Source organism: Chiloscyllium punctatum, chromosome 41 (assembly GCF_047496795.1).
Source record: "Chiloscyllium punctatum isolate Juve2018m chromosome 41, sChiPun1.3, whole genome shotgun sequence".
In the NCBI taxonomy this organism is placed as follows: domain Eukaryota; kingdom Metazoa; phylum Chordata; class Chondrichthyes; order Orectolobiformes; family Hemiscylliidae; genus Chiloscyllium; species Chiloscyllium punctatum.
The window spans coordinates 54441747-54459429 of record NC_092779.1 but is presented as its reverse complement, the minus strand read 5'-3'; the positions used below and the strand labels follow the sequence as shown (position 1 = coordinate 54459429).

The window sequence follows — 17683 nt, the reverse complement described above, 5'->3', positions numbered from 1 at the left end:
CCCCCCCCACTCTGTCAGTCAGCCAATCCTCTACCAAGGTCAGTACCTTGCCCAGAGCATCATGGGCTCTTATCTTTGCAATTCATGGGTACGCCTAATTTTCCCTCCATCCATCCATTTGCACATTCGCTTTTACTATCAATTTTCCTCCAGTGGTCTTGCTTTGCACATTTCAGCATCTGACAGTTTCATTTATCGCATGAATGCCCTGTATAGAATTGCTTCCTTCTAATTGGAAAGCACTTATCCTATAAAATGAACTTTTAGCAGAGCCAAACAAATTTTAAATTGCTGGATCCATTTTTATGCACCAGATCATCACTACAATTGTTCACCAGATAGGCAATTTCTTAAAAAAAGTATTTATTAGTAGGAAACTTGACTGTGCCATGGGTTTCTATTTAACTAAAGAAACCGATTTTATTACATGGTAGGTAATATGACTATTTTAACCTGTCACTATTCAATATCAAATACCAAAAGGAAAAATAAAAACTTTATAAGTAGTAATTTATTACACAAAATGGTGTATACACTAAAATGAGAACAAAAGCATAAATTCTTAAATATACATTTTCCTGGAATGCATTTACATGCCAAAAAAGACAAAACCTTGTCCATCAATTTTATTGACTACCTAACTATAGTTCCTTATACAAAAAAGGAATATTTTAAACACGCAATTATCAAAATATGCATGAAACATTCCATAAGACCACTCGTACTAAAGACAGGATGGCAGTTCAGATAACTGGCAGTTCTTTGCAGCACTGTATGCAGGGGAAATAAGTCTCCCTCCCCTTTGGCGTCAGCAGCTTTTTAAAGCAGTCTAGAATAATATATCTAATCTTCTTTATCAGACACAATCTCAGAATTCTCATCGAGAGATGCTCCTTCTGTAGCCTGCTCTGGCTCAGCTTCCTGGTCATCAGCACTCTGTGCAGTTAGCTTCTGTTTGAAATTATAGAGAAATGATAGTCAGAATAAAAGATATTAGCCAAACTAAAGTAGCACTGTTTAATACATCAATCATGCCTGCAGTCTAATTAAACAATAGGGCAATGCAACTTGTAGAAACTTGCTGACAACTAGGACAGAGTTAATTAATGGAACATGCACAATTAACATTTCAAAGCAAAAATTTAATTTGTACACAACCCTGGACTTACCAGGACATCCACAAAAATCTCAATAATTAGAGTTCATCATATAATTAATTACAGTTTATGCATTCACGCAAGATGCTCAGTGTAGGAATGAAATCAGTACAAAAAGCAGACTGGATATATTACTGGACAAGTAATTTAATGGTTTGTAGTGAATATTCAAGTTCACAACAACAGTTTGATAATTCAGTTAGTAAACTAAAATCAGGAATATACCAAAATGACTAATGGAAATCATGAACCTAATAACTGCTGTGAAACTGGAACTGCTTCAGTCAGATGATGGCCTAGTGGTATTATTGGTAGACTATTAATCCAAAAACTCAGCTAATGTTCAAAAGGGCCTAGGTTCAAATCCTGGATGCAACCTGTAATCTCGAGATGTCCTTCACTTTTTCCTTTTAGATGGATGGTAATGAGGAACACTAGTTCAATGAAAACTGCATCTAAGTATATGAGCTTCAGTAACCTGAAACACCAATGCAAATCTGGCAAAATTACAACACAGTACTACACTCACTTCAAAAACAAAGTGGGATACTGTAGATTGAGCTATACAATCACAAAAAAACCCAACAGACCAGATCAAAACTCTGCAGTCCTACCATAGTTGCAAATAGAAACAGAATTAAACAATCACCTCTATTAATATCCTACCTTCAAATATGGCAAGTTCAAGACAAGTACAAAGAACAAGGCTAGATATGCAGCCAATTTCAACCAGTAACTCAGTATGTAGCCAGCTTGAGATCCTCAAAAATGTGGTCTTAAAAAAATTACTGTGTATCCTTTTTTATAGGAAAGGCTAAGTGCACCAAATAATGCAAATATACTCTAACCTGAAGTCATGAGACTCAAAGCATTACCACTTTTTCTCCGAACAGATGCTGCTAGACGTGCTGAGTTTCCCCTGCATAGTTTGATTCAGATTTCCAGCATCACAGTATTTAGATTTTACTTATTGCAAATGTAATGGGGCCCAAACAATAACCTAGTTGTAGTGCTGGAGATAACTAGAGGGACAACTTAATCTGCAATTAACTGTTCCTAGACAGCTTCAATCCTGGCTTTCAGACATTGAGAACTCCACACAAAAGACAGGAAAAATCTAAGCCAACTAATCATCACCCAATTTTGTAATAAAAACTTACAGAAGTGATAAAATGAATAGTCTGCAATGCTATCAAAATATTGCTCAGTTTGGATTTCATGAGGACCATCTAGCTTTAATATTTCATTAAGACTTGATCCAAACTAGATAAAAAAACATTCCCGTGAGGTAGTCAACTTATTGCTTTGACAAGACAGCATTTGACAGGGTGCGGCATCAAGACACCAGAGTAAAAAACTGAAGTTGAATATGCAACTTCGGGGTAACAGTCGGCCAAGTGGCCTCTCACACCTGCTGCACCATTTGAAGGTGGTCATGACTGACTGGAGTAGAAGCTACAATCCTCTTTCCTGCTCAACTATTGTATTCTGATGCCTAGTTAGTCATGAATCTGACTGTTTGGATCGTTCTCTGGGGAAATGAACTTGCAACCCTCAAAAAGGCTTTTCCTCAACTTTGCCCTCTACCAGTCAGTATGGCCTTCCTTCTTAGTTCCTTTTTTCATCCTATATATATTTTGGTTCCTGCAGCCCCAAGACTACATCTAACTGCTTCTTGAAAACATTCAATATTTTGGCCTCAACCACTTTCTGTGGCAGAGAATTCTAAAGACTTGCCATGCTTGGAGTGAAGAAATTTCTCATCTGTCCTAAATGGCCTTCCTCTTAGCCTTAGACCATGACCTCAGTCATCAGGGATATCCTTCCTGCTTTTACCCAGTTAGATCCATTGTATGTTGTTTCAAATATAATCTTCACAAGTTAGAAACAAAGCAGTTTAATAGTTGCAAGTTAAAAGTTCAGCTGTGACCATATTTAACTTCAATTTCAGGTGAAAGGACGAGGATGGCAAAACAAGACACAAACAAAATGAATTAAGGGTTACATTGGGTCATTGAGAGACCGAAGAACAGTAACCAAATCATCACTTTCACCACACAGTAAGTCTTCTCACCTCAATCAGATCAGCCATATACTGCACATGCTCTGCTAACTCTGCAAGCTCCTGGTTCTCTTTCTGTAACTTCAAAATTTCTTCATCTTTATGTTCAATTTCTTTATGCAGCTGTAGGGGATGTTCAAAAGGTCACATTTCGAACATTTTCAAGTTTAGTGTTAATTTGAAATAAATAACCTACAAGGGTAACAAGGGTACCTACCTTTTCATTTTCTTGTAAAACTTTGAACAGGGCTTTCCTTCGCTCTTCTGCCAACTCCTTCCAGTAGATGGAACTTGGATTAGCTATAAAAATTAGCAGAACACTTGGTTAAATAAGAATTTAAGTTGACTGCACAACGTTAATACCTTAATTTATTTTGAAACAGCTTTGGAAAATTAAGAAAGTATACGTTTAACTAGAAGTTGATATGCTTCTTTCGTCATGGTTTGACTTTCTGAATTCTCATCACTGCATTCGGTGTTGTCTTGAGCAATCTGTGTGCGCGATTTCTTGCAGTTCTTTGGTTGATCATCATTCCAGTGTTTTCTTTTGGGAGTGTGCTTGTAGGACTGCTAGAAAAATACAAACCATTACTTGGCATCTTGTGCTTTTACTACCAAAACAATAATTCAGACAAGTAAAATATACTGACACAAGTCATCCTTAAAAAGGAATGAAATACTAAAACTGCAATAAAGCATTTCCAAATTTGAACACAAAAAAAAAATCTTTGGACAAAGGATCATAATATTGATAACAGTTCTCATCCGCTGCTATATGCCAATTTTACCGAGAATGTAATTATCAAGCAAATTGACCAATTTACAAAATGGCATAAAATTTTCTGGTCAAGAGACATTGGTGCATCAATGAAGCTATGAATCTCTCACAATTATCTCAACATGCAATTCAAGAAACTTGCTCTGTTGCACACAGCAGATTTGAGGTGGCACCAATACATGGTGACTCTGAGGTCTCTCCAGTAGGTCTTATTCTTACGTATCTTACAATCACTCTGCTCTTTTAAACCTAAATTCTGCTATACCTTCTCTGCAGTCGTAACATTCTATGTGCTGCTCTGTTCTATTATCCTTATGTACTTGGAAAGTATGATCTGCCTGTACTGCACAGAAAACAAAACTTTTCACCATACCTAGGTACACGTGACAATAATAAATCAAATCCCCAGGAGGGTCAGCTAATGTAAGTCGGGGTGAGGTTCTGACTCAAGGTATAAAGCATTTTCAAAGAAAAACGTGCATTCCAGAAAGTGGGAAGTGTGGTGAACTCAGTCCGTTCCGCTAGTTTTTAAATTTCTCTGAAAATGGCATTGAAAACTGTCCCACTTACAGGCTATCAAGGATGTCTGGACATTAACTTTCAATTTCAGCCTGAATGGCTGGATTTGTATGCAACTGAAACAAAGCCCTTCATTCCTGCCTCAGGCGACTCTGTGTGGAGTTTGCACATTCTCCCCGTGTCTGCGTGTCTGCCCCGGGTGCTCCGGTTTCCTCCCACAATCCAAAAATGTGCAGGTTAGGTGGATTGACCATGCTAAATTGTCCGTAGTGTTAGGTGAAGGGGTAAATGTAGGAGTATGGGTCTGGGTGGTATACGCTTCGGCGGGTCGGTGTGGACTTGTTGGGCCGAAGGGCCTGTTTCCACACTGTAAGTAATCTAATCTAAAGTAATCTAATCTAAAAATTTTAGAGACTCAAAATATAGAAACACATTTTCCAGAGTATCTCCAACAGAAATATGTTTTGACATAAAGACTGACCAGCCTGACATCCTATCGCCAGTAATCACTTGCAAGAACCTGCATTTAGCATATGGATATTGAGATTTGATGCAAACAAATCTACCCTTTATGTCACAAATGAAACGTGGATTATCAACTACTCAGCCAGATTTTGCAATAGCATTCATTCCCATGTTCCTTAAAATGGCACTGGCCCTCTGCTAATACGTTTACTCACAGTAGCAAGGTTTTTGCAAATGCTGCAAGGTTTCATTTTAATGGAGATTGCAACAGTGAAGGTTTAATACTGCTGTTTTAACATCGAGTACACTAGCAAAGTTTATTGTGGTACTGTTGTTCTGACTTGGCTTCGACAATTTTCAATCCTACAGCTAGGGTCTTACGGTGGACAAAAGTTTTGCGAAGCATTGCAAAGAGCTTTAAACCCCATTTAATGTTAAAGCCAGTCACATACCTCAACAGTTTGTGACACCCTTCAAGATGAAGTTACTGAGGAAATGGCGTTTGTGGACAGTAAAGACGGAGAAACTAAGCCTGTAAGGAACTAGATAATGAAGTCAGCGTGACTAATGGGAAGAGTAGGCAGGGAGCAGATCCAGAAGGCAAAGGGAAGGTGGTCTGACGTGCATTTGTTTTAATGCGAGAAGTGTACGAGGCAAGGCAGACGAACTTAGGGCTTAGATTAGTACCTGAGAGTATGATTAGATTCCTTACAGTGTGGACATGGGCCATTTGGCCCAGTAGGTCCATACTGACCATCCAAAGTGTAACCCACCCAGACCCATTCTTCTGCATTTCCCTCTGACTAATGCACTTAACACTATGGGCAATTTAGTACGGTCAATTCACCTGACCTGCATATCTTTGGATTGTGGGAGGAAGCCAGAGCACCCAGAGGAAACCTACGCAGACATAGGGAGACCGTCAGTCTGTGTGGAGTTTGCACTGTCACCCGAGGCGGAAATCGAGCCCAGGTCCCTGGCACTGAGAGGCAGCAGTGCTAACCACTGAGCCACCGTTATTGCTATTACTGAGATTTGGTTGAGGGAAAGGCAAGATTGACAACTAAATATCCCTGGATGTCAATGCTTCAGGTGAGACAGAGGTGGTGGTGGTGGCATTACTGGTCAGAGGATATCAGAGCTGTGCTGAAGGAGGCCACTAGGGAGGATTTAAGCAGTGAGGCAATATGGGCACAGCTCAGAAATAGGAAGGGTGGGGTAACAACGTTGGAGTTGTAGTACAGCTGCCCAACAAGTATGAGATAGAAGTACAAAAGTAGACAGATTATGGAAAGATGTAGAAGCAACAAGGGGATGATGGGAGATTTTAATTTTCCCAACATTGACTGCGATTTACTTAGGGTTAGAGGTTTAGATTAGATTGGAATCCCTACAGCGTGGAAACAGGCCCCTGGGCCCAACCAGTCCACACCGACCCTCCGAAGAGTAACCCACCCAGACTCACTTTCCGCTGACTAATGTGCCTAACGTTATGGGCAAGTTAGCATGGCCAAGTCACCTAACCCGCATATCTTTGGACTGTGGGAGGAAACCCACTCAGACACTGGGAGAATGTGCAAACTCCACACATATAGTCACCAGAGGCTGGAGTTGAACCTGGGACCCTGGTGCTGTGAGGCAGCAGCCACCGTAAGGAGCATCCAGAAGGGTTTTATAGATCAGTGTATAAATAGCCCAACTCAGGAAGGGGCCAAAGTGGACCTGGCATTGGGGAATGAGACCGGCCAGCTGGGTGAAGTTTCAGTAGGGGATTACTTCAGTAGGTGATCACTATTCCCTAAAGTTTCAGAATACTCATGGACAAAGACAAGAGTGGTCCTAAAGGAAGGATGCTAAATTGGGGGTTGGGGACAGCTATAGCGACATTTGGCAGGAGCTGGGGAATGTGGACTGGGAGAAGCCGTTTTACGTTACAACCACATTAGATATGTGGGAGGCTTTTAAAGAGAGTTTATTTAGAGTGCAGGACAGACATGTCCCTGTGAAAATAAGGGATAGAAATGGCAAAAGCTTAGGGAACCATGAGTGATAGGTGAAACAGAGACTAACTAAGAGGGAAAAGGAAGCATACATAAAAAGGTCTAGGTGACTGAAAATAGACGAAGCTTTGAAAGAATAATTAGGAAAGTAGGACAAATCTGAAACAAAGAATTAAGAGGACTAAAGGGGTCATGAAATATCTTTAGCAAACAGGTTAATCCCAAAGCCTTTTATTCATATACAAGGAGCAAGAGTGTAACTAGAGCAAGTGTTGGCCCACTCAAGGGCAAAGGAAGAAAGTTGTACATGGAGTCAGAAAGTGGGTGAGATTATTAATGAGTACTTAGTCAGTATTCACTGAGGAGAAGGGCATTACGGATGTTGAGATTAGGGATAGATTTTTGAATACTCTAGGTAAAGTTGGCATAAGGAGGGAGGAAATGCTGGGTATTCTAAAAGCCATGAAGGTGGACAAGTCACCAAGTCTGGATGGGATCTATCTCAGGTTACCAAGGGAAGTGAGGGGAGAAATAGCTGGGGGCTTAACAGATATCTTTGCAGCATCCTTGAACACAGGTGAGGTCCCAGGGGACTGCAGAATTGCTCATGGTGCTATCCTTCTTAAACAAGGGGACAAGGACAATCCAGGTAATTATAGATCAGCGAACATAATGTCAGTGATAAGGAAGCTGCTGGAGAACATACTGAAGGATAGGATCTATTTACATTGGGAAGAAAGTGGGCATACATGTGATGGACAGATTGTTTTGAGCAGGAAAGGTCATAGCCTACCACCTTGATACAATTCTTCAACGAAGTGACAATGTTGATTGATGAGGGAGAGCTATAGATGTCACATACATGGAAGGAGTTTGACAAGGTTCCCAAGGTAGGCTGAGGAAGTGAAGTCGCATGTGGTCCAGGGCATTCTAGCTAGATGGATAGAGAACTGGCTGGGCAACAGCAGACAGTAGTAGTGGAAGGGAGTTTCTCAAAATGGAGAAATATGACCAGGGGTGTTCCACAGGAATCTGCGCTAGGACCACTTGTTTGTGAATATACATAAATGATCGTGAAGAAGGTGTAGGTGGTCTGATTAGCAAGTTTGCAGATTACACAAAGATTGATGGAGTAGCAGATTGTGAAGGAGACTGTTAAGAGAATGCTGCAGAACATAGAACGGAAAGTTGGGGGAGAAATAGCAGATGGGGGTTCAATCTGGGCAAGTGGGAGGTAATGTATTTTTGAAGATCAAATTCTGAAGCAAACTATACAGTAAATGGAAACATGCTTGGGATAATTTATGTAGAGAGATCTGGGTGTTCAGGTGCATTGTACCCCTGAAGGCTGCACTGCAGGTCAATAGAGTGGTCAAGAAGGCACAGTATATTATCCTTCATCAGACAGGGTATTGACTACAAGAGTTGGTAGGTCATGTTCCTATACAATTGTAACTTGGTTCAGCCACATTTGGAGAGGGTGCAGAGGAGATTCGCCAGGATGTTGAAGACACTATAAAGAGGGGTTGAGTAGATTAGGATTATTTTCATTAGAAAGACAGAGGTTCAGGGGGTACCTGATTGAGGTCTACAAAATCATGATGTATCGACAGGGTGGACAGCAAGAAGCTTCCCCCTCAATTACTAGGAGTCACGAGTTCAAGGTGAGAGGGAAAAAGTTTGAGAGAAATATACGGGGAAAGTTCTTTGCGCAGAGGGTGGTGGGTAGCTGGAACACATTGCCTGTGCAGGTGGTAGAGGCAGGCACAATAGCATCATTTAAGCTGTATCTAGATAGATAGATGAATGGGCAGGCAGCAGAGGGATACAGATCCTTGGAAAATAGGCAACAGGTTTACATAGAGGATCTGGATCAGCACAGGCTTGGAGCACCAAAGGCCCTGTTCCTGTGCTGCAATTTTCTTTGTTCTTTGAACCTAGCTATGCTCAATCAGTACTATAAGTACTGCAAAGTAACTGGCAGAGTTGAGGTACATCTAACATGAATCAGTAGCTTGAAGAAAGGTTGTACAGAAATTGGAGAATTTTTTAAAAGTAAAAATGGTACTGTGATGAAAAAATGAAATTATTTTGCATTTGTACACTATGCAAACTAAATTATTACTATCTCAGTTTATTGCAGCCAGCCCTTTTGATCTGTGCAACTCTAATTTAAAGAAACGATAATTAGCGGTTTTGTATTCCAGCTGAACAATTAACCCAAACGGTAGAAATTTACATATCACTTACCTCATTTAGCCTGCCAACAAGCTGATCTGAAGTAGCAAGCGGCTGAATCACTTGTAAAGTTCGCCTCACCGCTGTGTTACTTGTGGTTCCGCTAGTAAAGAAATTCTGAATGGAGAGGAGAAGGAAATTAAAAATATTAACATTTAAGTTTGAAGACTATTCAAAAGTCTATGTCACAGAACATTTGCAGGACTCAAATGAAGTTATGTTTAATTGTACATTTTTTCCTACTTAGAATCATTTGAAAGGCTCATGTTACAGGAGCCACAGCAGCCTGACAACCACAAATTTCTTGTTCACAGTGGAAATGAAGGGAAAAAAAATAAAACACCAAAAATCCCACTTAATTTCTGCTAAAATTACTTAATATTTCAACAAAGAAACTTATACCTACTGTACTGTATCTACAGAGCCCATACAGGGAATTCCCAATTTAGGAACACAACTTATATCCACCCTCATTCGGAAATATAAACTTTAAAAACCAACTCAAACATTTCTTGTACTTTGAATGGCTATATCGGCCTGCATGGTGTTCTAACTGGTGTACAATCAACCTGTGAATGGACGCAACAACTGAACCTGTTTGCATATTTAAGATAATCTGTAGTTAGTAAGCAAACAGGGCAGCACCTTTGTACTATGCCAAGATTGTAATGAAAATCAGCACATCAATTGAGGTCATGGCAATGGCAGTGTCCCTACTACTTTGACAAATCCCACCTGCCTCCAAGGTGGTCATAACTATCTAAAGAGGCTGAGTTTAAAGAAAGTATCAGCACATCAAGTACATAGCAGAACAGACTATCAGCCTCAATGATCAATGCTGGCATTAAGTTCCACACAGGCCTGCTCCAAACCTACTTTATCCAACACTGCCTTTACATCTTATTTCTTTTCCCCATTCAGTAGTTATCCAGCTCCCCCTAAAATCCATTAATTGTATCTACCTTACTCCACAGAGAGCACATCCATGGAGTAGAAAATATCTCAAGTTCCTCAATGGATTTAAGATGACCATCACATTCATGAGGTTGATCACGAGGGGAATATTCCAGGAAATTAAGTCAATTTGTGATGGTAAAGTTTAAAAAAAAGATTGCTGAGACAGATTATATCTGCACTTGTAGAGCCATGGATTAATCAGGGACGGGTCAGTCATATTTTACAAATTTGATTTTTTTTTTTGAGGTAACCAGGATTGGAGGGCATATGGGCTTTACCAAGGTTTTTGATAACAGCTCTCAGGGCAGACTGGTCAAAAAAAGAACGAACTGATGGGATCCAAGGCAGCGTGGCACATTGGATCCAAAACTGGCTGAGTCTGCAGAAACCCTGAAATAGACTCCCAGTTACACATGCATCCCTCTAACATCACCTTTTGCTTCCTGCCCGTGAGCCCGTGCTATTTGTGGTGTACAAAATGGACTTAAACATGTGGGATTATAATCTGAAATTCATTGATGATGCAAAGTTGGTAGTGGCAAATAGTGAGGTTATCAATGGTCCAGTCAGTTGGGAGAAGCAGCGTCAAATGCAATTTGAACCAAAAAGGGTATTGCACTTGGGGGAAGGCCAACAAGGCAAAAATGTTACTATGAATGGTAGGACCCCGTAGTGGAGATTAGAGGATCTTGATGCACTTATCCACAGAGGAGAGAGATAAGGTAGCATGTAGAATAATTTCCTTTAATAACACAAACATAGAATACAAAAGGCAAAGAGGTTATGCTGGAACTGAAGAAAATACTGGTGCGGCCACATCTAGAGTAATGCATGCAGTTCTGGTCACATTGTGGGAAAGATGTGACTGCACCACAGAGGAGGGTGCAGGATTTACCAGGATGTTGGAGGGGTTGAGCTGAGCAAAGTTTGGACAGGTTGGTGCTGTTTTCTTTGGAGCAGCAAAGATGGAGGGAAGATTTGACAGAAGTATACAAACTTATGACATACAGAGTCAGCACTTTTTCCATTGGTAGGGGTGTCAATAATCAAGGGGCATAGACTTAATAGAGAGGAGGTGGCTTTTAAAGAACGCAAGAATGTTTTCATCCAGCTGATGGTGAGAGCCTGGTACTCACTGACTGAAAAGGTGGTTGAATGAGAAACTCATAACATTTAATCAGTATTTAGAAATTCACGTGCACTGTCATGACCTCCAGGACAATGGGCCAAAAGCTGAAAAATGTGATAAATGTGTTCAAACATCTCACGGACCAAATGACGACCTTCTGTTCTGTAAATGTCTGAGTTACAGCATGTGAGAAAGGAACAGAATAAATAGGAAGTAAACAGGAGTGTAACAATATGGTTTTTCAAACTTGGTCTGGTTTTACTCCTGTAAATGCTTAGGAGCAGGGCACCAAGCTGTGACACTATCTAGTTTAAAATGCCACAATATGCTTTAATGTTCACCTATGATATTATGTACATCCAAGTACCCTGCTTAACAAAACACAAAAAATTAAGTTTTCAAATACTAAACTAACTTCACAATTAAGTCACAAGATGTACCAAATATTCATTTAAAATAGTCCAAAAGCAAATTAGTATCACTAATCTAACCAGAGATTTTGTGGTACAGTATCCCTGCCTCTGGGCAGAAAGAATCAGTTTCAAATGAGACTCTAGAACTGGATGGCAAGTTGTGCTCGTTACATGATTGAAGATCAAATTGTAAACCCTTTCCACATATATCATTGGTGAGTCCATAGAATCCCTACAGTGTGGAAGCAGGCCTTTCAGCCCATCAAGTCCACACAGACTCTCTGAAGAGCATTGTGCCCTCACCTACATCCCTTATCCTATCACTGTAACCCTCATTTCCCATGGCTAACCCACCTAGCCTGCAAACCTTTGGACTGTGGGAGGAAGCTGGAGCACCCGGAAGTGGTGGAGGCTAGTACAATTGCAACATTTAGACGGGCATTTGGATGGGTATATGAATAGGAAGGGTTTGGAGGGATACAGGCCAGGTGCTGGCAGGTGGGACTAGATTGGGTTAGGTTGGACTGAAGGGTCTGTTTCTGTGCTGTACATCTCTATGACTCTAAATCCACTCAATGTACCAAGGTGCGAATTTAACTTGGATCTTGGTGCTGTGAGGCAGCAGAGTTAATCACTGAGCCAACTGTGAATAGCAAAGATGTCCAGTTTCTTTTTGTTACGTGGCTGACTGAAGAGATTCCCTTTCAGGCATGTAACAAAAAGAAACGGGACATCGTTGCTATTCACAGTTTCAGACTACAATATACAAATCAAAAAAAGTGCATGCAGCCATAACAACTTTGATTCCTTGTGAAGCTGGCAAGCTCAATGTGAATCAAATTAATGGCAACAGCAGGACTTTAATCCACATACCAGGTGAAGTGGATTTGGGTCTTGCTTACATGCCCTACTCATGTGGGTATTGTGCCACTGCACTGAGCCTACATTTGAACAGAGAACTTGAGGGGGATGAAAACCCAGTCATACAATTCTATGTGAAATGCATCACTACCAACAGACCAAACGCTTCACAATATCGAAACTACAAGTAGTTCTGTCTGGTGGAGGTTGGTCTTCTACTTTACACGGTCATACATTACAACTAAAGTGCAGGACTAAGCCATTTGGCCCAACAGATCCATCTGCGTCACAAGTCTCCTCCTACCCTACATCATTTCATGCACGTTATTTTCACTTGTATATTTAATGCCCCATTGCATCACAGTTCCAAATGGTTTTAAAATCCTCCACTCAACTAGCTAAATTTCACAAACCCCAGTGTAAGTTATATTAAAATAATCTTAGGCCATTAGACCTAACAGCTGAAATTAGGCCATTCAGTCCATCGAGTCTGCTCTGCCATTCAATCATGGCTTGATACTTTTCTCAAAATCATTCTCCCACTTTCTCTCCATAACCTTTCATCCCCTTGACAATCAAAAACCTATTTACCGGATCTTAAATATACTCAATGACCTGGCCTCTACAGCCTTCTGTGGCAGTGAATTCCATAGATTCACCATACTGGCTGTAGATGTTTCTCCTCATTTGTTCTAAAGGATCTTTCCTTTACTCTAAAGCTGTGCCCTTGGTCCTAGTCTCTCCTACAAATGGAAACACCTTCCCAACGTCCACTCGGTCCAGGCCATTCAGTAGTCTTCACATCAGCAGAGTAGAAAACCAGATTTCACTGGTCCAAGGCAAACACTACAGCATATTAACCCTAACACTTGAATCGGGCCTACTAAGCTATTTTGGTCTGGATTGCAGGACTGAGTTTATCACTTTACTTGACCCTGGTACAAACGGCTTTTATTTATTAAAGTTGGAATCCATTAATTTTCCCTAATGATTAATTAAACTTCCACCATTAAAAAAAACTAACAAAGGTAGATTAAAGGCATGATTAGGATTGATGCAAGTTGTATTCATGCATTACACTGCAAGCGTGGGAAAATAATTTATCCTGTACTGTATACGTGTAGCAACAGAATTCCCACGGTAAAGTTGTTTCACTACAGATTGTGACTCCTATGCTGGACACACCTTACCAAGCGTGGGAAAGTGCTACACAATAGATTACAGGCATCATTAAAGATTAAACCGTGCAGATTAGTTATTTCTCTCAAAGTGAACATGTGCCAACAAATGCTGTCTCAGCAGTTAACCATCACTTATAAAACAGTACCTTGAGTACAATAACCTTGAAGTAGTACATATTTTGTAAGTTTTATACATGTTATGCTAGATTGACCTTTGAAGAGATTACATTTAATTTCAACCCTTCATTGCAGGTTGAAAAATTTAACTAATGGCAGAATGTCAGGCGAATTAAAATGAAGCTCATTACTCACATTCACTGTATATTGGATTGCTATTCAAACACACTGTGTGCATTTTCATAATGCCCATTTCCAGAAGCCAGGCTGTCTTCCTGGAATCTATGTAGATCCTTTAAAATACATTGTTATTGTTCCCAATTTTTGACTTACCTTTATGGTTTGAGTACGTTTATTGACATCAAGTGTGTGCTTCGTATTGGAGGTCATTGTTAAAACTGGAGGTGGGACGGGGCGAGGGGAAGATAGACAAAACAAGTTTAAGCAAGTCAGGCAAAAACAGCAACTTTTAAAACAGTCCAGAAATGTGCAAATGCTTTTGATTATTTTTTTAAAAACACATACTCCATTGACAAACAGTACAAAAGAGATGGCTGGCCTTCCTACAGGTTTTGTATCATCGTAACTCTGATAATGCAGAGGGATCTGGATGCCCTCTTGCATACATCACAGGTTATTTTCCAAGTAGAGCAAGTAGTAACTAGGAAAGTTAATAAAACGTTATCGTTTATCACAGGGAAATTGAATACAAACGTAGGCAAGTTGTGCCTCCGTTACGGGGGACACCAGTAATACTGCATCAGGAGTACAGCACACAATATTGATCACCTTATTTAAGAAAGCAAGAAATATGCTAGAAGCAGGTCAGAAGTTTTAGTAAACTAACATCTAGGATGAGAGGTTGTCTTATGAGGAAGAATTGCACTGGCTAAGCTTACATGCTCTGGAGTTTAGTAGTTGAAGTGACTTTATTGAAACAAGATCTTGAATCGTCTTGGCAGAATAAATGAGACTGGTGAAGAAATTTCCTTTTAATGGGAGAATCTAAAACTCTTAATCAGGATCATCCATTTAAAACAGAGATAAGGCAATTTTTAAAAAAAAAACTTTAGTTCTCGCCAGCTGCTGCCTTTTCAGTAAGGGAGCCCTTGAATATCTTTAAAACCAAAAACAGATAGGTGTTTTTTGTCAAGCAAGGGAGCAAAAGATTCTGGTTAGGCAGGAATTTGAATTTAACATCTCAATATGGTCATGGTGGATCTGGTTGTATGATGGAGTAGGATCATGTCCCAAAATAGGATATGAACTGACAAACTTCTAACCTAAAGCCAAATGCACTATTACGGCATGGTTGTCATTTGATATGATTTGACGAGAAACCCAAAAAATGATTTGTTTGAGAATTTCAAGGCAAGATTTGCAAAGTGAAATTCAAAGCTCCTTTTTAAAAAAAAAGGCTTTGTTACAATGACACATAATATTATATCAAGTATATCCTTGATATTAAAAAGCACACTTCAACCAGTTTTCTCATCTTGGACACATTATGCTAGCTAACTATCAAAAGAGGCTCTGATAAGTCAACTGTAAAGTCTGAAATGTAACTGTAGGAAAACGCAAATGAATTGAAAAATCATACACCATGAAACCAACAAGAATGCAATGATTACAAATACGGAAAGCCAATTTTCTAAAACTAAGCAATGGAAAAGATGCGCTTATTTCAGTTCCACATCTTTTCACAAATTATGCTGATAGACAATGTACTAATTAATCAGTGGCTTTTCTGCGCCAAGAATACAGATCTAGAAAAACAAGTAAGGTTTGAAATTGATGAATGGCCCTTATTCCAAGCACTCTATGCAATCATCTCCAAAGTTTATAGGGTCAATGCACCATCTTAAAAAGGATACTCCAGTGGATTGGAACACCACCGTAAAGACTTGGGTTTGAACTCAGCCAAAGATAATGAACAGAAGGGTCACAAAATTGCTTCAGGCAATCTTGTACCAGGTGGCAATGACTAAGTTTAGAGCCCGGATCTAATGTACTGCAATTTGACACTAATTACTCAGCTTTTCACACAGTGCCTACTAAAAAGGCTGACAAAAGCTGAAATGCTACACAGGCCATAGAAATTAAGCATTGATGTAGAGATCAATGTTTAGCCAGAATAAGAGCAGCTTTGTCCCCACACTACTCTGAATTGATCTGCTCATCAAGCAGTTCTAAAAACCTCCACCTTCCAGAGGTTGAACATTTAGAAAGATGGCTCAAGTTTGTTTTTAAAAATAAAGTCTGTATTGAAATGTTTTATACTAATCATATGCCAGAATCTGCACAAAATATTTAATTTCACCTATCTCCCGTGGAATATTTAGGTGAAAGAACCCACTTTAAAAATATAGAGATCAAGAAGAGACCATTAGCCCTCAACTGGCAAGTTTGCTACATGCCAATAAGCTGAGAGCACATTAATGCTTCTTCCCCAACCCACATAAAAACAAACTTGCGTTGGTCTCAGAACATGGACTCTTAAGGGTTGACATTTCATATCATTGCACAAGACAGTGCACATGTGCTCCATTGTTATATATGCAAACCATTTTACAAAAAAGGAAGGAGATTCAGCAGTGATGTATGGAAACAGATTAAATGTTTCTTTCAGCTACAATAACTAACATTCCTATAGGAGTACTTTTTCAACCTGATCCCAATCATTTGTGGATACACACTTCTATTTTACAGTAATTCACTACATTTAAAAAGGACAACAGCTTGCCTTGGAATTCTTTGGCTGACCTGATGTCTAACCACGAATTAGAAGACTTCCCCCGCCTCCCGCACCACACGTCTCTAGCTGCCTGCTACTGGTGGGTACTCAAGGAGGGACAAAACAGCGAACTTACAGTCAGGAATAGTTAACTGATAATGAGTCACCCCCCCCAAATATCATGAGAAGCCACATCAGCAAGAAGCAGTACACCTGAATGAGAATTAAAAATACTGGCAGACTTTTAATTCAGAATGTGAATATTCCTACTTCGCTTGGAATACTGGGAGAGACCCCCCCACCACCCCACAACCCCACACCACCCCACAACCCCACACACACCCCCCCCACCCCCAGTCACCTCACACACTGTACTGTAGTGAGCTCCGACAGGCCCTTGAATGGGGGGAGTCAGGAGCCATTCAGGACAGGACTGCACACCTCAGTTTACACAATATTGTTACTAATAAGAACAGTCGCCGAAGACTCACCCCCAGTCCGTATTAATCTCCCCCCCTCAGGGGGTAGATGAGTGTATGCAGCACAGACACAGTCTTCCCCGGGAGCCAGACACTCCAACCACCGACACTCGCGCTCTCTTCCTCCGGGTATTTTTTTTGCCGCCTTTGGCTCGATGTTAAAATAAATCCCTGCGTCACATGACAGGGGCGGGCGACGCGAAAGGCTTTCTGGGTGCGCTGCCTCCACTACACAAAATACAGTTTTATTAACACCCCCCCCCCAAAAAAAAATCAGGAAAGCAAACAGCGTTGTGCTGCCTAAATTGTGTGTGTTATTAAAACATTTAAGGTTGACTTGTCGATGGAAGGGGCGACTGGGCGGGAGTGCCGTCATGTCACCTGACTCCCCATCCCAAACAGATTTCATGGAACTTTGCGGCGAGAGTGACAAAAAAGGACGTCATATGGAAAATACAGTGCAAAATCAGGACATTAATTCTTATTTAAGGTTTATCAATACTACCCTCTTATCTTCTCTAATGCACTTGTCTAGCCTCCCCTCAAGTTTTCTTCAACTGCCTCGTGGCAGTAAATTCCATGTTTTTGTTATA

At 40.3% G+C, this 17683-nt stretch overlaps 1 protein-coding gene across 2 annotated transcripts; it reads right to left on the bottom strand.

Annotated features, from left to right (window-relative positions):
* Nucleotides 1–346: 346 nt before the first annotated feature.
* On the bottom strand, nt 347–17273 carry LOC140465080 (geminin-like). Of its 2 annotated transcripts, none has more exons than XM_072560931.1 (7): nt 17103–17273; nt 14211–14275; nt 9232–9336; nt 3627–3789; nt 3437–3519; nt 3232–3342; nt 347–951 (listed from the first exon to the last, which is right to left on the bottom strand). In XM_072560931.1, exons 2-7 carry the CDS (start codon nt 14265–14267, stop codon nt 844–846), a joined length of 627 nt encoding a protein of 208 aa, XP_072417032.1. In that variant the 5' UTR covers nt 14268–14275; nt 17103–17273; the 3' UTR covers nt 347–843. The 2 variants fall into 2 exon arrangements, with proteins under 2 accessions (XP_072417032.1, XP_072417033.1); XM_072560932.1 differs by having other exon boundaries at nt 3627–3786.
* Nucleotides 17274–17683: the final 410 nt, after the last annotated feature.